The 24,977-nt window shown below is 40.0% G+C and overlaps 1 protein-coding gene across 1 annotated transcript; it reads right to left on the reverse strand.

Annotated features, from left to right (window-relative positions):
- Positions 1 to 2,905: 2,905 nt before the first annotated feature.
- Positions 2,906 to 24,682, reverse strand: LOC124145039. Its single transcript, XM_046514687.2, has 18 exons — positions 24,594 to 24,682; positions 18,697 to 19,031; positions 17,640 to 18,003; positions 17,025 to 17,233; positions 16,118 to 16,345; positions 14,254 to 14,886; positions 13,751 to 13,888; positions 13,127 to 13,367; positions 12,103 to 12,355; positions 11,570 to 11,695; positions 11,359 to 11,405; positions 10,294 to 10,980; positions 9,614 to 10,044; positions 8,527 to 9,231; positions 6,807 to 7,047; positions 6,238 to 6,481; positions 4,972 to 5,118; positions 2,906 to 3,044 (listed from the first exon to the last, which is right to left on the reverse strand). The coding sequence occupies exons 1-18, from the start codon at positions 24,616 to 24,618 to the stop codon at positions 2,966 to 2,968; spliced, it is 5,133 nt and encodes a 1,710-aa protein (XP_046370643.2). The 5' UTR covers positions 24,619 to 24,682; the 3' UTR covers positions 2,906 to 2,965.
- Between the last annotated feature and the right edge of the window lie 295 nt (positions 24,683 to 24,977).

The following is a 24,977-nucleotide window of genomic DNA, read 5'->3' on the forward strand; positions in this document are numbered from 1 at the left end:
TGAAACAGAAGCGATGTTTTAAGGATGAGTCTAAGGGTGACTTTGATGTCTATATTGATCTACATTGAATTGTTTCCATAAGCTGTAATTTCATATTTTGGGATAGGCGTCCATTGTATTCCTTGTGAAACCGGAGTTTATTTCTAAATCTTCTAACCTGATTTTTCTAATTTTTAACATGTAACATCTCAAACAGTTTGTGATATACGCTCAATGGTGCTTGATTTTAGAATCTTGACCTTGTTCAGGAATGAGTTTGACAATGTTTGGTACCAATTGAACGAACTAAGTGATTGATTTTTGATACAGCGCTATATAGCGCGCAGATGTAGCTTCAGATGTTATCTGTGTTTTACAGAACCTTGTTAAATACACCAAGCACTGCACTATCCTACTACTCAGTGAGCTTTCTGACTATTTGTACGATGCTATTAACAGTATCAGGAACAGGTCTGTGATTGCTGCCATCATCACTTTCCTTCAATAACGTGGCACAAACATTCATTTTAGAGATGAACATTCATTTTAGAGATGAAAGATAGACAACTTGAACGTGTTTCCTCGGAGAACAATGTATTTGAACTCCGCATGTGGGATTTAAGCCCTAACTTCCCACAGAGCAGTGTTGGCATGTTTGGGAACTGAATGAAAGCGACAGAAACATGTCCCTAATATTTAGCAATCACAACTTATAGCAGAGTCCATTGCACGATTCAGACCATATCATAAGTACGATATGTGTTTATGAATCACTGTCGAATAGTGATGATACCAGGTGTTCGCGAAAAGGTGAGCGTATCATGCCCCACCGGTGGCACCTGTCACAGACACATGTAAAGGCAAGGCAACTGTTCACCTGACAAAACCCACACAGGTACATATGGTCAAAATAAGGTCAAATAGGGAATTGCATGGAGCATCATTTTTGTAACTGATGCGTACAATTTAAGGGGTTTGGGAGAAGAGTCATGTGTTTCTTCGTCTTTAAGGCCTGACTTATTCCTTCTTCATAAAAGAGAGCTGAGATTTTTGTTTTACGTCACATTTCAAATTCAACCCACAGAAAGAATGTTAAAACTTTCTCACTTTTCACTGGAACATGATAACTGAAGGTGATGTGAAAGCAGAGCGATGAAAGTAATAGAACAATAAAGTATTTATATAATCGTTACAACAGAATGTATGCAGCTGTCTTCAAATTGACAGAAAACTGGTCAACTTAACATTTTTCTATCACAACTGATTGAAGAATGTGCTAGTACTTGTCAATTTGTTAACGTTCGGTCCAGACCCTTACAAAAGGGTCGAGAATCAATCGCCCAAACACAACCAAAACCATTTGCTGAGTAACGAACATGCTACACTACCCAGACCAGACCTCATGAATTATGAACTGTGTTGTGATAACCCGACCCCTAAAGGGAAAGCTGACTATTAGTATTATGGAGAGTTTTCTTGTCAATCACATATATCTACATGTGAAACAGGGGAGACGGTTTCACTGGACTCATTACCTTGTTTTGATTTTGCCAGTCCGATTTATATGCATAAAAACATCACCAAAAAGGGGAGCTAAAATGGTGCCAATGGGGATGCCCCATATTTTGCCTTAGTGTCTTATCCCCAAATCTCACATATATGTTACCAATGAGGACGTCCATCATTTCACTTATTGTTTTCTCAGTAAACTACAGATGGTATTTGCTTTAATATTTTGAAAAATTGTCCTGAACCTTTGAAGACATAGATGTAACTGTATCTATGGTCAAAACGTTTAGTGACAAATGTCCCATGGATTAAGGAATGACGTTTTCCTTTAAGTTTTAAGTGGAGGAAAGTGGCGTACAAAATTGAAAAAAATTGTTAGTATATAATGGAACTTGGTTCTTTCCGGAGATTGCCAAAAGATGTGCAAATCCTTTCTTGTTTTGAGAATCCACATGGTATTACTTTCAATTGTCACAAATACATTCTGTGAAAATAAAGAAATTCCTACCTTGGTTGTATTAAAGATTAGGGCATATCTTTGTGACAGGGGTTTAGTGGTACACTTGCTGGACACAGCCTTATCTCTCTTTGTAAAGATTTATTTTGAGGTTTGGAATCCAGTACAAAAGAGGAATGGACTTATCTTAAGGTTTTAGAGTCAAGTCAAAAGTTGATAGTAGTGAAGCGTGGTATTGGCAGATTTCTTCCTCAGTTAACATGCTGGCCTTGTTTGTGTCATTATTTGATATGTCACTTGGTTCCTTCACTGAACAATTCATGTAGTGATGCTTTCGTAAAATGGCTATGTTATTTGAGGTGTTGTCAATGGGAACGACTACAAACTGTTCATACAGGACAGCCAGACCATCTGTGAATAGATGGCTGGGGCAGAATGAATACCTGTTTACTGACGTTTTGTATAGGATTATGTGATACTGGAGACATAATCCTTAAATTACTAATCCAAGGTGTGTTAAAAAACTAAGTGTCGGAGTAGAAGAGATAATCCATTGCATAGATGATAATTAGAATAACACCTTACTTATCAGTCAACCGATCATGTTTTATAGAGCTATAAAGCACACCATTTTAAAATATAGATATCAAGATATTTCAAATAACATAGTTATTGAATATAAGAAGATTAATGTGTTGTTTCTGTTCGCACAAATCGTCAGACCTACGTATGGGCATATATTGTGATGACACATAAGCATATAACAGTTTCTGAAAGGTTGTTAAAATGAAAATAGATTATGTGTAATGCTGATACGACTGTCTTGTATTATTGCAAAAGGAGACTCGCGTGTCAAAGCTTCAATATTAGTACGAATGCAGTTTGTAACACCTCGCCTACTCCGTGTGACTTGCCAAGACACAATAATGAGTACAAAAGTATATGCAGAAAAGCATAGGGTATAATATGATTTCATGTTCAGACAAAATACAGAAATACACCCATCATTTAACATGGATATTATCCAACCACGGGAACAATTGTGACTCCAGATATCTTCATGGTTATGACTCTGCTCTTACGTTGATTTGATGGTGATCTGAAAACAATAACAATATTTTGCATTAATGATCACATGAAATCATTGTGGGGAGACCAAAAACACTTGTTTCGTCACCATTGACATTTCGACTGGTGAGAAGTCTAACAATATTAATGTCTGGACTGTGTCTTTCTTTCAGAATGTGCAAAGCGTTGATCTTGCACCATTACAAGTGGATTAGGCCCCGGCAAATGGTAGCCCTTTAAAATACTAAAGGAAGTATAGGTTGGGTTTTACATGTAGATAAAACCTAGAAAACAAAATATTTTGTTTTTTAAAGTAATCAAATTAATTTCATGTTATAAAGTAATCACTGGATGTTCGTCGTTTAGGCAGGCGTTGTGATATTCACAACATTCAAGATAAAATCAGAACTTAAACACACAGTAAGGGTAAGAACGTCGACTTTTCACGGATATGTGAACCTGAAATTAATGTCGTGAAGCATTTTATCTTTATTTTATGAATCAAAATAGCCATAATAACTTGTATGAACTCCCGCTGCATTAACACAAGCAATCAACACGTCTTCTCATGGATGACTTCAAACATCGGATGACGTAATTTGGTATTTAGTATTTCTCCTCTCAGTGTCTGTTCCACAACGACGACAGGGAATTCATCTGCCAAGCTGATCCCACAGAAGTTCTATCGGATTCATATCCGGAGAGCATGCAGGCCAGGGAAGAACATTGACGTTGTTCTGATTTAGACAGTCTTGTGTCTCTCTGTCAGTCTGAGTACTGGCGTTCCGTGGTGAACACTGTGCGCGGACTTATGCGAAGGCTTACGCCGTTGACGTCACGAATCTATTCCGGAGATATATCGTGCGAAATATCGGTATCCTATGACCACTATGCGATCTGTCTTGGGTCCCTTCTGTCTGGCTGTGTCATTGTAACAATTTCAGAGGGGTACACCAAATTGTTCGGGAAGTATGGACTTGCTCAGCACCCATTTGTTCCACTCTCTGTGTGCACCGAAGTCAATCTGGCAATATGTTTTGTGTTTTTCTCAGCTGTGATACTAAAGCTGCAAATTTATACCCGATTACAGCACGTGCATTTCATACTGCGAGCGGAATACAGGGTTTACACATTTTCATGACGTCAGCTGTACGGTAACGTGTTTTGTGTTTAAGTGATGTGTTTTTCATTATCTGTAGTTGGACGATTCTAGTGAACCAGTTTACTGTCTATTACATATTAAATAGTTTTGAAAAATTGAAAATAAAAACCTATACTTTCTTTTGCTTAGTTAATGTATTAGACGTGAGCATGACGCTGATAACAACATTTGGATCTTGACAAATATTTGTTGACAGACCACTAAGCCTAGTCTTCCTTTAAAGGGAGACAATGCTCCATGGTCTGGTACTTATTTTAAGTCTAGGTCTAGACCTTGCAATAAGTGTCATGCATGAAACTGAGACATTGCCTCTGTGTGTGTAATCAGGATAATATTTAAACAGCTAGATTGCAATGCATCATCATCATAAACATTGCGTTTGCAGACAGCTGAACTCATGTACGTACAACTTGAATCTAGCTTGCTAGGACTGCTAAATTGCCCACGCCTAATCTCCCTTTAATCTAAAACATTGATTAAATCTCTTATTTTTCCTTATAATTGACATGTTGACAAGTCAATGTGTCGCAACGTTGGTTGGCGGAAATGTACCAGTGGTGCCAATAAGGGTTATATGATGCTCTGGCAGAAACATGGACATCAAGCAATACGACAGCAGAGGATAATACATCTATAGTGAAACCTCGTTAGTCAGAACCCCGTTAATCCCCACCTCCAAGGTGATTACTGCTGGGGGCAGCTACAAGTATTCAAGTGGAGGCTCCTCGTAATGTTTTGTTAATCCGGTCGGTTTCGGTTGGAATGCTAGGTCTGGATTAACGGGGTCCCAATGTACCTTGTTCTTAGCAGTACAGTTTGTCCATCAATGACCGTCATGCCAGAAACTGGGTTGACTGTGATCCAGGACTGACCAGCGTCTACGCTGGCTTCGACTGGAAGACCTGGGAAGGCTGTGTTGATGTGTAGCTGAGGCCCGGATAGTCTACAAAGAGCAGGAAACAAACATTGTTTCATGCATAATCCTAACAGTGTCGAGTATGAGAGCATAATACTCTGGTATTTGCCATCTAATGGTTGGTGTAAATTTTCTGAGGTTACTCCTTTTGTAGTTTGCACGTCGACAATATTTCCTTTATGCCATTAGGCATTTTTTCCAGTCTTTGATAAATGCATTTTCCCCAAAACGCTGGGTGATGGTTAGAATGCAAGTAAATATTATTCACTAGTCATTTTGTGTAAATATAAAAGAATTGTAAATTTGATGTTTATATTAAAAGTAAAGGGGTACATTCCCTTCTAATATTGTCTTATTTTAATTTTATAAGAACTCAAATTAATAAAACAACTCGTTGGGAATAAAAAAGACAGACTGTTGTAAAAAATTGTTACCAGGTAACTGAACAATAATCATGGCAATTGAAATTATGGATTCTTACCAGAAGTACATTTGTCAGACATTATTTCCTGAATTACAGATAATTTTCAGTGAAAAGACCTGGTCGGTATGTAAAAGAATTGATTGTTGTTTTTTTTGGGTTTTTTTTTTTTTGGGGGGGGGGGTTGTTTAAAATGTTTTATGAATATATTGACGTGCAAGCTAGGTTTGTCTCGTCGTCAGTCTTGAAGTTTAACCTATTATATGCACAATTTTTTTGTACGTTTACATTCCTCGGATTTGTTTACATGGTTGGGTCGGCCAAAACCGTAAGCCCGTGAAAAAAGTCTTGTTACAGGGGTTAGATATAAAATCGACAAAAAACTTTCCCTAGCCACAAGAAAGATTGTACAGTTCCGACTGTATAATCGGCATGTGCTTATAAATGTGCTATCAAATATTGATGATATCAGATATCGGAAAGGGGAGCATGTACTGCCCCACCAATGACACCCATTAGTGATGAAGCTTGTGGAAAATATATTACTGACGATGACTTGGTTTATTAAGCATCATGTTAATATTTTCCATTTTATCAATTTTCCAGCGACAGAGGACACGTTTGACAAGTGATATCCATGTTTGTAATCAAACCAAGGTATTCAAATTGAGCGACTGCTTTAAGTACTAGGCTACAATATTGTTTTAGTCTTTTGTGTAACTCACTTGGCTCCGGGGGGTGGCAGGTGGTAGGTGTAGTTGAGTCGGTCCAATATCTTCATCTCCTGCAAACCTATACTAGAGGAAAACTGCAGCCAGTCATCATCCCGCCTTGAATCTGAGTATTTCAAATTCTCCCATGGTGCTTTATGCCAAGCTCTCTCAGCCACAGCCAACATTCTAGGTAGCAGCATTTCAAAGAGTTGTTGCTCTGTTCTGATTTCATCTGTCCAGAGCTGAGCTTGCATGCCTGATGATCAATGAAAACATGCTTAAAAATAACCCCTGTAAGACAAATCCGATTTTCAAATGTTTCAATCGGATGATGACTTATTTTCATAATGTAACTGTCATAACCGAATTACCTATTTTTCAAACATGCAGCAAAATTCAGATCTGCTCAATTCTTCTCTCGCGATCACACGTATGCTCTCGGTTTATACCCATGTACTCCATGATATTGCTGGAATATTGCTAAAAGCGGCATAAAAACCATACTCATACACTCAAGCCCATGTACTCGGTTCATACCAATGTTCTCAGTTCAAACCTACATGTATGTTCCTGTTTCATACCTATGACGTTCTGTGGCCGAGTCAGTCTTGGGCAGATGGCGTTACTGTTCCCACACACGCGCTCCCTTGTCACTGTTATTCCCTGAGAGTTCGTGTGTATGTTACTGTAGATATCCCCAGGCATAAACTCGAACACCTTCTTTGTGTCAGTGTACCTACTGGCCCAATATTCTCCTCTTTCCTGGGGGTCGGGCTCATAGGGTGTGTCAAGGTTCAGATGTTTTGACGAAGCCACCACAAGCTGCAAAGAGTGAATGAGTTAGTGTTGACAACAAGGATATGACGTATTCGGCAGATATGTTTGTTGTTTAACACATCACTCGGCAATATTCCAACTAGATGACAGCAGCCTGTGAATAATCGAGTTTGACCAGATAAACCAGTGATTGAATCTGTGGGCAACTTCCCACTTCGCGGACGTACAGTGACACACAATTAAGTAGACCCGAGGTTGACCATCCGATTCTTTCAATCGACCTCCTACAACAAGCTTAGTTTACAGAGGCACATATTCGAACTCGACTGAAAATTGAACGATTTCATGGTGAAGAGACCCCAGAACTCATTTAACTGCCCAAGTCTGCCTTACATCAAGCAGAATACATACAACACGTCTTGTACATACACAACAATTTTCAGGGTAGCGCAGTCGACCCCAATAATGGGCTTCACATATATTAGTATACTTCTAAAAACAAAGTATATGCAAGAACCGGGTGCTCCTTAACAATGAGGGGCTATCTGAGTTTATGTGAAGTGTGTTGAGAGGATCAGCAACCCTGCAGAGTCCTTCGCTTGGATGAAGTCGGCTGGCCTGAAAAGTGAATCCGAAGTCTTTCTATTTGCTGCTCAGGATCAGTCACTTCTCACTCGAAACCGTCAGTGTGTGATTTTGCCTCAAAATGTAAATATGAAATGTAGATCATTCAATGAATTAAATGAAACTGTCCAACACATTGTCAGTGGATGACAGCTTTGTCACAAACACAGTATCTTAAGTGACATGATGGAGTGGCTTGATCATTTTATTACCGTCTTCGCCAAGCTTGTGGTTTTGACACAGAGGTCCACCTATGGTACGACCCAGAATGTGTTGAGGGCGTCATGGAAAATTATGAATACAAACTTCTTTGACATGGTCCCGTATACAGCCTGTGACAAATTCAGACCAGCAAACCTGATAAATTCATTGAAATCGTTTATAGCATTGAATTTGTTTGGTCCCTTTTGACACTCATGTGATTGACAACATTCAGGAACACCATGGCAAATATGTCGACCTCACTTTCGAAATATCACGCTTGCATCCCAAGTACCAAGTTGTCCGACCCCCATTGTTCTCGGTGCCTTAGGTTTAGTACCTCCCAATCTGTTGACTGACATTGTGAGAGTACCAGAGTTTGCTGCCAGGAATACAACCCCCTCTGACAATCTGAGTAATGCAGAAAGCTGCATTGTTAGGGAGTCTTCGCATTCCCCCGAATATTTCTGGGTGGGTTTGACTAGGCAGCGCTTCCTGGGAGAAGTCCCTTTCGCTGACTGAGCTGCGTATAGATGTTGAAAGGGCCCTGAGCTGCTGCTGAGCCTGACTATGCCAGGATCACCCAAACCCTCTTTGCTGCATTGATGTTTTTTTAAAATGTAACAACTACTACTACTGCTACTACTACTACTACTACTACTACTACTACTACTACTACTACTACTACTACTTATGTACCTCATAATCATCGTTTGCCAGTAAATAAGCCTGAGAAGCTGGAACTGATTGATCTGCCCAGAAATCCTTCCACTCATATGCCATCACACGTCCAGACAGCTGCTGTTTGGGGATGATATCGTAAATGTTGCTCATGAAGCCTTCTTCAAATCCAGCCAAGGTTACATTTTTGGAGCTTACTATTTTGGACAATTCTTTTACCAGTTTGATTTGAAAACTGGTCGCGCTAAGGGAATTCATGATATGGTCTACAACAGCATCTGACCATGCATGTATCGTTGCTTCCCCTCCTCCGAAATGCATGGTCTTTAGTGGGTTAATGTTTTGATGCATATTGTAAAGTTCATCAAACACAAGAGAGAAGAAGTCAAACGTTGACGAGAGCATGGGATTAATTGTGTTGGTTCCAATTGGTACATCTTCTTTGAACGGTATACTTGTCAGCATGAATTCTTCGGAACTATTAAAATCACCAACATCTAATCTGGTTTGTTTTCTGATAGCCATTGCTTGAATGGCTGCATGCGCGTTTCCAGGCAGACTGATTTCTGGTATGACTTCAATGTGGCGATAGGCAGCGTACTTCAGGATGTCTTCATAGTCTTGCTTCCTGTAGAATCCGGATGTGCTGTTGGTTGGACCCGATCCAAATTGGGGGTAGAGGCATCGTAACCACACTTGATTGAAACACCGCTGACTACCAATCTGCAACATTGATCGTTAATAATTTACTCATGTCAACGAGCAGTTCCTGTCAAAATTCACATAATAATTTATCTCCTTTTTACAGATTGTGCAATTGATTGGATGCAACATCAGCCTATGCTTGTTGAACTGTTAATTTCATTTTGTTTGATATTTATGTATTGTGATAGATAAGCTGGATGATAGGTACTGATAGAATACTAACACTAGGTACAGATAGATATGCCATAAATGCAAATATATTGATTGAAAATATGCTTTGTATTAAATCACCTTCGTGTTTCGCACGGTGTGAGTGCTGGACATATGGGATGGAAAATATGTTTAGAATAAAGCCACAAAAGATCTATATAGTGCAAAGAATTACATAACATGCTCTAACCTGGCTGAGCCCGTCAAGTCCAGAAACCTCAATTCGCCATGCATAATTATTGGTCAGGTGCAAGTGTAGTTTATTCATTTTGTACATCGCCATTAAATCCAGTACCCGAAATAATGTTTCTTTTGGATAGAAGTTACTTGCAACATCTAGCAGGAGACCACGGTAGTGATATCTGGGTTTGTCCTTCACACTGACTGCAGACATGACGCCAACCTTGACACCTCGCAAGGCAAGACTGATCAGCGATTGAATACCGTAGAATGCTCCTGCCTTAGTCGATGCAGATATAAGAATGCCTTGGTACTTTGGCTCCATTGTCAACGTGTAGCCATCTTCAGACAGTGAGACGTCCTCCTTGATCCTAATGTAGCTTTGAGCAGCAGTATTGGCAGAAAGTGTCATTGTCGATAATCCCATTGCGCTAAGTTGATCTGAAAGTGAGCAATTACAATCATGTTTAAATCTTCCAGTAACCAGCTTTCAGGCCTTCACCTCATATGAAAAACACCATGACTACGTCACCATGCACGTCCTTATAGCACTGTGGATTCAATTACAAAGCTTACTCTCAAAGAAAGGCGCAAGGATATCAATATCAGCAAGCAACAGATAGTAGATATATTGACATTGAAGTTTGACACCTAGCCATGGATATGTATAAACCTATAACCAATACACACCTTTTAAGAATGAAGCTTCTCTGGTAAAAAAAACGTCAGAAGTAATAGTCCAGCAGCATTTGTCGAGGTATATGGTAGCCATGTCCCCCTCCTTCACAGATGTCAAGGACATGGGCGTCGGGATCAGGGTCTTGTGGGAATCGGCTTTACTGGCAGGGTCAGGATTACGGTTAAATCTGTCCTCTGGTGAAAACGGTTTGTATACATCAGTAAAAGCATTCTGAAGTGAGAAACATCGTTTCCATTTGTTCGGAGTATCGAAAGCACTCACGAAGTCAAGACTTTCGCCAACAGTATTTGGTAATATCCTTGGTTCCAAACCTTCTGCAGCAACAAACCAATTAGGCATCTGGTCGTACTTTGAGACAGACCATGGTTTAAATTCACCATTCAAAACTCGCTTTTCATTTGGCATTATGGGTTTAAAGTCTTTCTGGGGTTTGATTGCAAAGAACCCTTCATTGAACTCTTCAGCTGTCATACCAGAGTCTATGTTGTGTAGGACAGTCTCACTGTTGAAGTAGATTCCCCAGTTCCCTGGTTCTATAGGAAGTGTTCCATTGTTGGTGAGGGTTAGCTGTGCTTTGTAGGAGGTGCATCCATCGTAGAGATTGTCAATGACAGAAAAGTTTACAACTAGACTATCAGCAATTCTGTCGAGGGTTGGCTGTGCAATGTAGGGCGGAGCTGTGTGATTAGGTAAAGAAGAACGTGAAACCAAAATGCATGCAATGCTTGAAATAAGAAAAAAACCATTTACAGTTGCATTATGTCACTAACTGTATTAATGTTAATTTCTGTTGCTTTGGGATTTAAAAGAATTGGACGATGCTATAGTATCGTATTCCAAAACGTTATTACCAGGCATACTTCAGTTTACATGTTACTTGCTTTTATATAAATAATCTAATATACTACTGAATAATATATTTAATACACTACGTCAGAATAACTAACACCATTAGAACAGTATGGAAAACCGTGACACTTGTACTAACATGTGCCATAAAATCACATAAGATTAAACGCGTGCCATAACATGTCCATAAGATTCGCGATACTTACACGAATCGTATTTGACAGCTCGACTGTAACGTTTTCCATCAGCTGTTCTGAAATGGCGGGAAATTAATGAGGCTACAAAATGACAGATACAACTAATTGCTGTGTAGATACATATTAAACACCCCCAAGGGAAACATGAAGGAACTGTGCAAGACAGACAACAGAAAATTCAGATATATTTAACATAAGTACAACATTGGGTGATATTCACCTTGTTCGAATAGGCCTGTCAGTGCTTGAGTTGGTGAAGATATCAATCCAGTTACCATGCGAGTCCTGATACTGCACCCGTAGGCCTGGAAACTCGGTAATCGGTACCAGCAACCCATCGACAACTCTGCACATTGGAACAATATCGCATTGTCTTCACGCTGAACGTTAGAGTAATGTAAACGTAGACATGATAAGGTTAAATATCACAAGAGAGTGACATTGTTTTATATCCAGCATTGCGTTTATTTTATATGAGTATGACATTCTGTCAGCGGTGATATCAAAGTCACACCTTGCTGCCACCACAGAAGGTATTGTGGTTTAACCAAACAAGACTTTGAATGCTCTAAGTCAAAGGATATCAATGCACACACACACACACACACACACACACACACACACACACACACACACACACACACACACACAGAAACACACACAGAAACACACACACACACACACACACACACACACACACACATATGAATGCACATCGCTTTATATTCATCGTGTTAGTGGTACGTTACATACCTTGCGGCGGGTGGTGCAACACGATAATCGATGCCCTCTGAATCCAGCCAAGGGAGTTCTCTCAACCCAACAGCTTTCACATAACTTGACCAGTCGTCATGTCTGGCTTGATCACGTGTCGTAGAGTTATCCATTGATTCCCAGTCAGCTTTATGCCACGCCCTCTCAGCCAACGACAACATCCGAGGGAAGGCTCTCATGTGCATATCTTCTGTGCTGCGTAACGTGTCAGACCACAGATGCCCCTGGATTCCTGTCATAGGTGATTTTCAAAAGTTGGGTGTTTGGTTTCACGCCGCTTTTAACAGTATTACAGTAAAATCGCGGCGTGTCGGCTTAATGTGGGAGGAAAGCATGGAGGGAGTGATGCAGGTCAGATGGTGCTGACAAACCTAGAAACATAATCGGGGCGAACCGGGATTCGAACCCACAATCATAGGTCACCACTACACCTCCTAAGTTTATAGACCATGCAGATTCTTTTAGTAATATAACATGCCGTTGGAGTCTGTCATGAAATAGGTTCACGGTACCCAGTGCTTGTACCAACGAATGAGGATTGGGTGGTTACAATGTATGACATGACAGTTTGTGATTCACCTTTCCCTGACAGGGTAACTCATGCTATCAACAACATGATATTCAAAGGCTATCGTAATAGGGCTGTATATTGCGGCTTAAACCAATTTACACTCGCTTTTGTAGTATAAACGTTTAAGATCAGAAGTAGTTTGTGTATCGTGTCTTCCTCTGGGTTTTAGTTTCATTTTATGGTCAAATAAAATTATCCCCCCTCAAAGAGTTCATAAATTCAGTAATAATTTAATAACATTAAAAAAGCACCAAAGTCAACATGGAAAGGGAAATATTTTACTTGTTTTCTCCTGTGTGACTTTTTTTTTATTCAGCCGACCGGTAATTATCAACAATGACTTTGAAAAAACCAAACGTGCATTCAAACTTGATTTTATTTACTTTTGGCCCGCCGCAGGCTATTAACAGATATTAATTAAAAACGTCTTACCGACAATGTTGCCTGGTTTGAGCAAAGGGGGACACTTTTCATTGTTGCTGCCACAGGCCTCCTCGTGGCTGATGGGTTCTCCAGAACGCTGAGTGTCGATGTTTCCGTACAGGTTTTCTGGCATGAAGCTGAAGGCTTTCCTAGAGTCGATGTACCTTGCCGCCCAATAGTACCCACGTTCAAGAGGATCAGGTTCATAAGGGAAGTCGAAGTTAAGGAGAGTTGCTGGACACATCACCACCTGAACAGATGGCACGCCCAATGTAACAATCTCTACATGTGTACCTACTAAATACTATAGGAAGTAAGAACTGAGAGAAAACTTTATAAAGGTAAAACATCACCACTCTTTTCTCTATCACACGATGTGTGTAAAATGCGTTCACATTTATTTGAATGTAAAATCTTTAAAGGTCAAGTGGCACATCAGTAGCTTTATTAAACACACGAAACGAGAAATCTTCAATCTAAAAAGGACGAATATATGGTGCTAAGAACATGATTATCGTTACTTTGGTACTACTTTGGTCTTACTTTGGAATATATATAGAGTATGACATTATATAGAGTATATCATTCCAATGAACTAATGTTATTTGTCACTTGTCCACTCAGGTAACCTACCTTATAACCATTGTTAGCTAGGTTATAGGCACGGCCCGCATTCCCCCATTCCCATATATTCTGGTACACATAGGCGTACACATCGTGACTCCCGTTTAGGCTGAACATTTTGTAGCCAGTCGACTGGTCAGGAGCGCCCTACAGAAAAAAATATAAGAGACGAGGAATTAAAACAGGATCCAATCGCACAACCCCTCTCAACTCAAAACAACAAAAGAATCAAACCTACTCAAGTAATTGATTTGAGAGTGTGGTTATAACAAATAGCACACTGAACATATCTTTTGAGAGAATGAGTGAGTTAATTGATTTTTACAGCGCTTAGTATTTCCTTTACAACATAATGCATCAGTCTCATGCACCAGGAAAGTCAACAGTTGATACACCAAGACGTATCTGGTATTCGAACCGTCATTCCCCGGCTAAGGGGTGCACCACTGCATCACGAAGTTAGGCCCCTAGCTGATACATCTGGGCCACCAGAGTAAGTAAGGAACACTTACAGTCATTACAAAGCCGCTCCCCTCTTGGAGCAACCCATCTTCCCAGGCTGCAATGTCTAGGTTTCGACTCGACCCGAGTCCCACCACCTTTCTGAAGAAATGCTCCTTGACTTTGGGAACATTGACAACAGAGGAGTTGGACACTTGTCTACAGGCGGTAGAATTGTCCCAGGCTCCCTCCGCCACCTCGTCCCCTCCAAAATTGAAAATCCTCAAAGGCTGAATATCCCGATGCATGATGGATAATTCTTCCATCACATGATTGATGAAGCTATAAGTGGATTCAATGCAGGGATTCACTGCATCATCAACATACATCTGAATAGATAGATACTTTGACCAATCTTTGATTCCACCCTCAACAAGTCGATATTTTAATGCCTCTGTGTCATTGCCGGCCATCTTCAGATTGTTATATCTTAGTTCCATCGACTGAACGGCGGCGCGCGCATGTCCAGGGAGGTCAAACTCTGGGATTATTTCGATATGTCGATCTTTGGCAAACCGTAGAATTTCCCTGTAATCTGCCACAGAGTAAAAACCAGATCCCGAGGTACAGTTCGTTGGACCTGAACCTATTTGGGGTGGCAGGCATTTGTTACCACTTGGGTCGAAACATCGCTGAGAGCCAAACTTGAGCAAATAAAAAGTGGAGTAAGGTTATTAATATAATAATCTGTTTCCAAACATCCTGGAAAAATGATTAACAAAGAACTTAAATCGTTCTCTGGAAATGATGGATGTTCTAAAGAATAATTCCTTCATTGTCTAAAAGACAATAGTTTTCAAGGCAGACTGAAAATATATCATGTCGCAAATAAAACACATAATCTCCCACAATATTAAATGATCAACTTCTAATAGTTTCTGCATGGTCCTTATCGGAATTGTGGTATGGTGTCAACACTCCGTTTCAATCTCATTAAGTCAGACCTTAGTTCTTGCTATTGCTAAACAAAGATCTGAGGACATCCCAATACGGGTCATGTCAGAACGACCTTTTTTCCGACCAAATCAAGCGTCGCTTACCTGATCGTGGAAGTGACAGTCGGAATGCGTTTTCTAATCATGCAACCTCGAAAACGTTAACGTATTCCGAACAACAGTTACGTCCCGTACGACTGATTCCGTCAAAATTATCGTCTATCTCTCGCTTACGTTGGGATAAACATTGAAGGGAGGAGGAGTCGCATAGTACGTGGGAAGAACTGCCATACAATCTCAACCATATATTAGAAATTCTGGAATGTTCGTTTGTTCAGTTTTCAAAATCTTAATCGAGAATGGTGTCAACATATTTTCAAGCGTTGTCTGAAGTGGAATTCGCCAGGTTGAAACGAGTGCCGTGAAGCTCGAGAAAGCTGCTTTTTATTTGGCTGATGTCGACTTCTTGTTAGTCATTTCAGTGGTCGGTCAGAGTTCGCGAAAGGTCGTTCTGACATGACCCGTAATGGAATGTCCTCAGATATTTGTTTAGCAGCAGCGAAAACTAAGATCTGATTTTTATGAGATTGCACTCCGTTTTTTCTCGAATTATCCTAGGACAGGCCACATAGTACAATGCTTCGAATAATGTTCCAATATTCCAGCCATATGACGACGGTCTGTAAAAAATCACGTCTGGACAAGACAATCATGAGCATTGATCAACGCAATTGGGATACGATGACATGCATCAACCAAGTCAGCGAGCCTGGCCACCCGATCACGTTAGTCGCCTCTTAAAACAAGCATAGTCGCCTTTTAAGGAAAGCATGGATGGCTGAAGGTCTATTCTATCCCCAAGGGAATGGTGGCTGTTTGCGACAGACAGTTTGTCTTGTAACAGTAAATGGGTTAAATGAGAGAAATGTTGGCATTTCACCTGTGTCAACTCCTGAAGTCCGGGTATTTCTAGTCTCCATCCTTCGTCATCCGATAGATGGAAGTGAAATTTGTTCAACTTGTAGGACGCCATTTTGTCAATCAGACCAATGACGTCATCCTTCGGGTAGAAATTCCGTCCAGCATCCAGGAAAAGACCACGATATCCATAACGCGGTGCATCGCGGACAAGCGTCGTGAAGAGCTTACCGTTCGCCTCGCGTATCAGCTGAAAACATAATTATTACACGTATATACAATGAAACTTCGCTGGTACAGAAAACAATCATGCCCGAAACTTTTTGAATGTTTGAATAAATACAACTGAACATAACTCCGAACCTATGAATTAATTTAAATATTAAGTTTGGTTTTATCATTAATATGACAAATACCATTTTTTATATTAAACAGTGTTTCACTGACGGCATATGAGTGAGTAAGGGATCCAGTGGAAATTGATTTGCGCCGCTTTTTGCAATGTTTCTGCAATGTCACTGCGTGGAACATCAGATATGTCCTCGGATACTAATGTGAGGGATTGAACCCTCGGTGTGACGACGACATCAATGCAACCGGTCAAGTAGGACATGCCTACCCTTTTCGCGAACATCTGGTGTCATCACTGATATTTACAACTATTATGCATTTTACGCCCTATGGAATCATTTGCCTGATAAAGGTGTTAGGATCTACACCGAAACGTCGCACTAATTGTAATAAAGAAGTTTTTCATCCATAGAACTTGTCTTTCTTCAACACACCAACTTCTAAATGCCACTCAAAGAACCCATGGAATCTGTTAAGTAACTCAAGATAATCGAGATTAATTGTTCTCTGGCGTTGACGTTTTATATTATAAAAGTAGTCTAGCCAACAGCCCCTCTCGTATAATATGTACCGCACACCTGTAATAATGTTTGAATTCCATAGAGCACTCCGGATGGTTGAGACCCGATAATGGTCACTGTCGACGACGTTGGGTTGATGTCTATGCTGTAAGCGTCGTCCATGTGGTAGAGGCTTGTATTTTTTACTGTTACGCTCCCTATCTGTAATTTTACCGATGCGGTGGTTGTTGTGCCGGGTGTGGGACGAATGGATTTTAATGCTTGCTCTGCAAATACAAATATTTACTTATATTATGCGGACGATTACTGAAATGTACGCCTAAGTCAATTTTGATAACTATTTTCAATTTACGACACAAATCTATTTGTAACAATTACATATACTAAGATGTCATGCTTGTTTCCTCTGTCTGAGGTACCAGGTGTCACAGAGTGGAAGAAAATATAAATTTTCATTTCTTTTCATTAAAATTAAGTTTTATAATGCAGTAATGTTTTTTGAGGAATCAAAATTATGTTTTTGTCACTGTTTCAAGTCATTCAATTGTTTTTCCCCGCATATCCGGTATATATTATTATTTATGGTAAAATCTGAGGCGAAAATATTTAAACAGAAATATCAGGTTTCACCCAGAATATCAAATGACCTTCACTTATAGTACGGGGGCTTACTAAAGATTTGTTCCTCTGTGTCTAGCCCAGACTGTGAATGCACAGCAACATTAGACACATCCATCTGGAAGCTGCGGCGCCTGTTCAATGTCATCTCCATGGGTTTGGGGATGACGCGGATCTCTCCACTGTCATGTAGATCATCCACAGCAAACCGACTGAACCTTTCCTCCAGAGAAAATGGCGCAAAACGATCATAGTTGTACCTCTTAAATTGCTGTGGCTGCGTGATTGGCTGGACAAAGTCCAGAGTCTCCCCGACAGTGCTGACCAGTACATGGGGAACCAGACCCGCAGCAACGATGAACCAATTGGGCATCATATCTGTCTTAGCTGTCACCCAGTAGATGAGTTGCAGCTTTATCTATAAGAAGATAATTCAAACGAATAAATGTCAGCTGAACAACATACACTTCGTCCCACTTCTTGACCCATGAGTTCGAAACCCAAGACCGCCCTGACTAAAATTCTTGGTTTGTCAGCACATGTCCGTGTTTATGGGTTTCATCAAAGTGATTCACTTCTAAGACTAGCATAACTTCGGGCTTTCCTCCCAGGTCACGCTAACGCACCGGGATGTAAATGAATCCCTGTGGCGATAAATCAAACTGAACTGACTCACTCACTCACTCATTCACTCACTGATTTCTCATGTAGCATTAATAGAATGCACGCATAGCCGAGCGGGATATCTCTTTGCAGAGTTGCGTCCATTGACGTTGCCTGTATTATAGATTATCCTTGATCTGTCAGCATCATACCCATGCGCGTGAGATTTCACAATATAGATAAACTCTTCTGACGACCTGCGACAATTCATGCGTGTGACACATCGGATCCTCACGGGGTGTTAATATTGGTACCACGGACCCACATCCAATTTAATCATGATTATGAATGATTGAATATCTATCTCTAAATAAAACTCGTCCATGCAGTAAACATCACACGATCACTATCTGTCTGTCAATCTATATGTGTCTCAGTCTCTCGCTCTTTTAATCTACAGTTAGACTACGTAAACAATTTCACTATAAAACTATAAAACGACATCTACCTTTCTGCTTCTGCCAGGAAGAAGATCAAAGAAGCTGTCCGTAGGTGCTATCGTGAATTGTGTCCCTACAAGATGGTTGATCCTGATTCCTTGACCCGGAAGTTCATATCCCCCAGGTCGAGGCAGATAGTCCGGTTCTAACAAGAAGATTGTGTCGAGATGAATTCGCCAGTCTCCGTCTTTAGAGAGTGTTGTGTTGCCATTGTTGGTAAGAATTATTTCGGCAAATGCTCTTGTCTCTGTTTGGGTGTTGTCCTTGATAAGCCATTTAATCTGGAGATTTTTACCAAGGTCATTGAGGCCTTCCTGATCGAGAGCCATACAAGAGGCTATACCTGAAAAGTATACAAGTCATATATTTGACGTGTCATGAAGCCATAGCAGTGATCGGGATGTCCTTGTGTATTTGGCGTCAGAATTCTCATTAGTATCACCATCTGATGCAATATACACAGGAGAAACAGTGGCAACACATTGTCATTTCTTTCATGATACTTTCTAATCATATTGACATGACAAAGCTGTGTCTTTTTACGATGGTCTGGTGTTTGTATAACATAATCATCAGTATCACTGACTTCTGTCAATGCCATTCGGACCATGGAACCTAGCACGTAATGGTTGATCAGGGATTGGCAAAAACACTAAGATTGAATCACCAGGTCTGAAATTTCTCTTTTGAGACTTTTTGTCATATTGTACTTTCATTTTGCCCTGGGATTCCTTCAAGTTATCCCCAGCAACTTCATAAGATTTTGAAAGACATACTCCAACAAACTCATTTCAGACCAATCATTAAGCCAATGCTCCTTTAAGTGCTTTAAAGGACTAAAAACCTAGGGACCCCTGAACTGACTCCCTCACAGCAAACAACAACAAATGAATGCTTTCACTCCAATCCTTCTCAGTCTCAATACAGTAAGTCCTTGTCATATTCTTAAGAGTTTGATCAAATCGGTGTAAAGCTCCTTGAGATTCAAGATAACATGCACTTGACTTCACCTGAGTTATGCCTACCTGGTGCATAGCCTGTTCGAAAACACCTAGAGCCCTGATCTGACCGTATAGTCTTCAGCAAACCAACCATGGTGAAAAACCTTAGGAAACCCTTGATAATAACCTGAGCTGTAATTGTCCAAATTCAGCCACATCATGCCGTCAATAAGGCCAAAGTCAATTTTTGTCAAGTTTTGTTCACACTCAAATGACCTGCCAAAGGAGTTTCATGTGCCAAGCTCAAAACATGCTGTTTATATGTATATGGAAGAACTATTTTTTAGAAAACCTTCCATTCATTAACAACAGGTACATCTGGCGGTATCAATTTCCTCATTTCCTTGAAATAGCAAACTGGAACCTTATCTTCTTCTAAAGAGAGTGCCCTGTTGGCAACAGCTTTGAGTTCTTGATCTTCCCCTCTAACTTAAATAACTGCTCCCTACCCAGGGGTGGTTCCTCAACAGCCAAACTTTCAGAGTTTTGAGTTCTCTCCTCGAAAATTTAGACAGGTCAAGAGAATGATCCATAAAAATCCAGCCAAATCATAAATGGAATCATTATAAGAAACGCTTTGCGTAGCACCAGTAACAACACACAAAAGAAAGAAGAACTTTACTTAGCCATAGTAAGAACAAATGAAGGTAAACTAGCTGTTTTTGTTCTTTCCAAGATTTTCAGAACTTTCAGAATTTTCAAGCAAACATCTTACCCCTGCCAAATCATTTCCAATGAGCAAGTCCACACCTTTAACCCTTTAACAAAACCTCAGAGTTTGCCGATGACTCCAAAGAAAGTGGCAAATTCTACCCAAAATCAGAGGTTGAAGAGCACCAGTATCCCACAATATGGTTTAACATTGGAACTGACACAAAACATTTACTAACAAAAGTAAGTACACCTCTATCACAACAGCAGACTTTGATGACTGGTCTACAACAGCTGACTCCTCATTAGCCGAACCACAAAAAGGCTCTGACTTGACATACACAAAAGCATTCGGGGAAGAATGGCCGTTTTAGAAAGCGAGCCTTCTACATTTAGAAATGATATGCCCTGGCTTGTGGCAATATCTACAAGTAGGCTCTGACGAAAATCCAGATATATTTTTAGAACCAACTGGAGTAGAACTTGACTTTATGTCAACAAACTCAGAACCAAATGAACTATCCTTTCCTGATTTGTTACCCTGCGAACTCCTGCCTGTATGCCCTGACTGCTTAAAACTAACCCTGTGAGTAACGAATCATCATCAGCCAAAGTAGCAGCCTTGTGTAACTGATCCACTTTCTGCACATCAAGATATGTCTCAAACTATCAAAATCACCATGACCTCCTTTGAAGTACACCACCTATCAAACAGAGTTTCCTTCTCTCTTGCAAACTCTACAAAAGTTGAACCATTCCTTTTCTTAGTAGACCGAAACTTTTGTCTGTAAGCTTCAGGAATCAATCCATAAGCCTTCAAATCTTCAGCCTTAAAAACCTGATAATCAGAACTCCTATCAATAGGTAATGTAGAATAATCTTCCTGAGCTTTTCCTCTGAACACACGTTTTAATAACAAACATGGTCCAATGATTTTGAGGCCATTTCAAACTGTTAGCCACCTTTTCACAATGTAAGAAAACCTTCTCAACATCATGTTCAGAGAAGGGCGGAACAAGTCTAATCTGCTTGGAAAGATCAAACAATCCATCACCTGCTGAGGCACGATCATTCTGTAGTTCAAGCTGTTTTAGCCTAATTTCTATCAGCTCTCAATTTTTCATTCTCAGTTTAAATTCTCATTTTTTTGTATTTTCAGCTTCAATTTCTTAAGCAGAAATTCTCTCTCTTTTTCTGCTTCCAATTCTTTTAGCCGAATTTCTATCCCGGACGAGCCCCCAATTTCTGTTCCATGTCAATTCCCACATTGAAACAATATTAGGCTTACCTAGAACTTATTACGTAAAATGACTTAGTGTTAAACCAACAAACAACCAACAAGTGGAATACAATCAACAAATGTATTACAAAATTAACTAAATTTACAAATCAATACAAATAACAGCACAGCAATAACAGTGGCAGTAAACAATAGAGTCGTAGCACAATATTCAATGGTAATATATAATATAATGGCAGCGGTGAGCATCTAATACAAAAATACAGTAGTGATAACACAAAACCCTGATAATAATATTTATTAACCCAGCGGAGACAGTGGTCAAGCTTCCAAGACGGGCCTATGCAGGGAATCTGGGATGAAAAGTGATCTTCACACGAAAGCTGGTCTTGGTGTAATGGAATGTGAGAAATACGAAATGTGTGATACGAGATACGAGAGGCATGCCCTTGTCCCCTTATATACACTCTAACTAGCTACTGGATTTGTTTACACAGTGCCCTCACAAAATAGAATATTCCACATGTTTCACATGAATAGAATTTTCGCACTATCACAATCCGAGGCATGACACCAGCATCTTAAAATAGGAACTTCCTCAAAACTGCTTACATTAAACAGTACTATATTCCTGACAACTAATCACTATCCAAACACAATGCAATGAGCGTCTACCGAATCTGAACAGAAACAATGTAACACAATTAGAATCATTGCTCAGCAATTATAACAATGTCATGAGCTTATGTCATGGATAAAGGTTTTAGTAAAATGATACATTTTTGTTCATTGTTTCTCTTGATGGAATTTTTCTATCAATTCTTGCATTACTTTAGGATACATCTTTCTAGCTGTCCTTTCTTTCCGAAACAGTTTACTATAAAAAAGACCACTTCCACATGGTCTACAAAGCTGTGTCACTGTCTGAACGCCAACTCCACACTTGCGACAGGGCTTTGGAATAGTGCCCCTTTCCTTGTTATTGCACGATAATGTTGACGACAGTCATGTTTACAGTGTTTTCAACACATGACGTTTAAAACTAGCCAGTGGCACGTATTTGTTGCAATGATTGTTCACTCTACTACCATATTACTGTTTGTCATATGACGCGTGGTTGTTCAATACACTGATAAGTGGACCGCTGAGAAATGCGCTATCAGCTATGATAACTGTTTGCCCCACTTCCTGATGTCTCAATTCAAAAAGGCATTACAAAGATTATGCATTAGTTGTGTAAAACTGTCAAAAAGCTGTGCCCTTAATAAAGTTATTTTGGCTGTATCCAAGAGTTAAACAAGATGAAAGAGCCTTTTGTCCAATATTATAACTTTATATTGCATTTGTCTGTAATTATCTTGTTATATTTTTTTTTAATTAAGGCATTTACCGAATACAGAAGCAATGTCAATACATTAATTTTGAAACCGATGAGTTCCTATCCGATCTTTAAGGACATCGAAAACAATCATTGAATTGTAATGAAAGTATCAGCGTTATCAGTAACGGAGAAACGGACTTTATGTTGTGTTCACTGTTTTGACCCACTGCCAACATGGCTGTGGTGCGGAGAAGGCAAGCTGATAGCGAGCTTAGGCAAGCCATGAAGCAGTGCACTCAGCTCCCCTGCTGTTGAACAGATGTCGATCTCGTTACGTAACAGTTATCAGTAACGGACAAACGGACTTTATGTTGTGTTCACTGTTTTGACCCACTGCCAACATGGCTGTGGTGCGGAGAAGGCAAGCTGATGGCGAGCTTAGGCAAGCCATGAAGCAGTGCACTCAGCTCCCCTGCTGCTGAACAGATGTCGATCTCGTTACGTGGCTTTGATTGGACTATGCTTTACTTGTTAGTCCAACCATAATATAACTCTAGTGTGACATGAGAGCTAGAATCTAATTGGTCAGTAGGATGGACATGTCAAGCCTATAACTCGTAATGGACAATGGTAGCGCTTCGATCGTGGCACGAAATTCCAGCAAAGTTCAGCAAGGGTGGAAACTGGATTTTTATAGTCAGTTGACTCCCTTGCCGCGGGAAGAGGGACATTGCTGAAAGCAGCCTTATGCCAGAGTGTAATGAAGCCCCTCCATTGCTATCGGTTTCGGGTGGGTAACACTTGGGTTCTAACGCTGATTTGAAACCGTGTGTCAATTATATAACAGCTTGCGGGTGAAAACAACAAACAAGTGCAGGTCTTAGGTGAAACAAACGAGTACAAGTGTGTAGCTGACAAACCCAGAAACCAAATCTGGAAGTCAGCATTTAAACCCATGCCCGGGTACAGGAACCCCGACGCCATTGGGCGTTGCTTATGATACACACAAGAATACTTTTCACGCGTGGCACCAAAATGGCAAACAATCAGTTTTGTCAGAAAAATTTTAAAATGAAATAATTTCACCAAAATATATTGATAAACATTGTCATGTTTAAAACCATATGTACATGTCCTTTCATGTCTTACATCTTAAACCATGTTTTTCACTACAATGCGATGACCTCAACCCCACCCCAACCCCCTACCCACTCTCCCTCTCTATGCATACTGAATTTCCTTATCAGTGTATTTCCACATTCAGTCGAACTCCGCTTGTGACGAACCGACATGTAGGCTCTGTCTCCCTCTCATATGCGGTAAACATTCAAATGAATGTCATGTAGTTCATGGTTTAAATGTACATAACATCTAACGACATATGGCAACATGTAAGAACCAGTAAACCAATAATGACATGTTATAAACAAATGCTTAAAAAAGAAGCATGTAATTTCTATTCAATTACCCAAAAGACCATGTTTCAACTACCCACAAGTCCCACAGAAAGCCGTGGAATAACTGGATTGTCTGACTATTTATAAGACGTAGCGGGAATAGTGCTGAGCGCGACGTTACAAACAAACAAACAAACAATTTAAAAGCACACACAACAAATAGAAAACAACAAACATTATGAAGCCGATCAGTATATTGGTATTGGTGTATCACTGTAGATCCAACAATACTCACATAAATATGCCCCGAGAATCCACATACTTACACTACTGTCTCACCTCACAGCAGTGTATTTAACCAAAGACATGAAAGTGACACTACTACCCTACAAAGACGAGTGATAATGTCGCCTCATTTGATTGGACGGTGTCACATTGATAGCAGTTGGTCACTTTAAATGCACTGTCGTGTGCATACATGCAAACTTAACATACGAGTATATCCAATTTCCCGGTTTGTGTTTCGTCAAGAACAGTCGTGTCCCTTCAATGTCCATAAGAAATCTCCACTTAAGCAGAGTCCTTTGTATGATTCCTGACTATAATATGAGCATGTCTTTCTGAATCAGTATCAAATATGATGATATCAGGTGTCCGTGCAAAAGGGAGCTAACCATGT

This window comes from Haliotis rufescens, unplaced genomic scaffold (assembly GCF_023055435.1).
Source record: "Haliotis rufescens isolate VD_foot unplaced genomic scaffold, xgHalRufe1.0.p SCAF_1, whole genome shotgun sequence".
In the NCBI taxonomy this organism is placed as follows: Eukaryota; Metazoa; Mollusca; class Gastropoda; order Lepetellida; family Haliotidae; genus Haliotis; species Haliotis rufescens.

Coding starts and splice junctions, on each gene's coding strand:
- LOC124145039 (XM_046514687.2), bottom strand. CDS start 24,618: ATGTGGATTCTCGGGGCATATTTAT. Junction 7,048..8,526: donor TGGCAAACGATGATTATGAG/GTACATAAGTAG, acceptor CACTCTTTGCAG/CTTGTGGTGGCTTCGTCAAA. Junction 3,045..4,971: donor ACTGTACTGCTAAGAACAAG/GTACATTGGGAC, acceptor TATTGTTTTCAG/ATCACCATCAAATCAACGTA.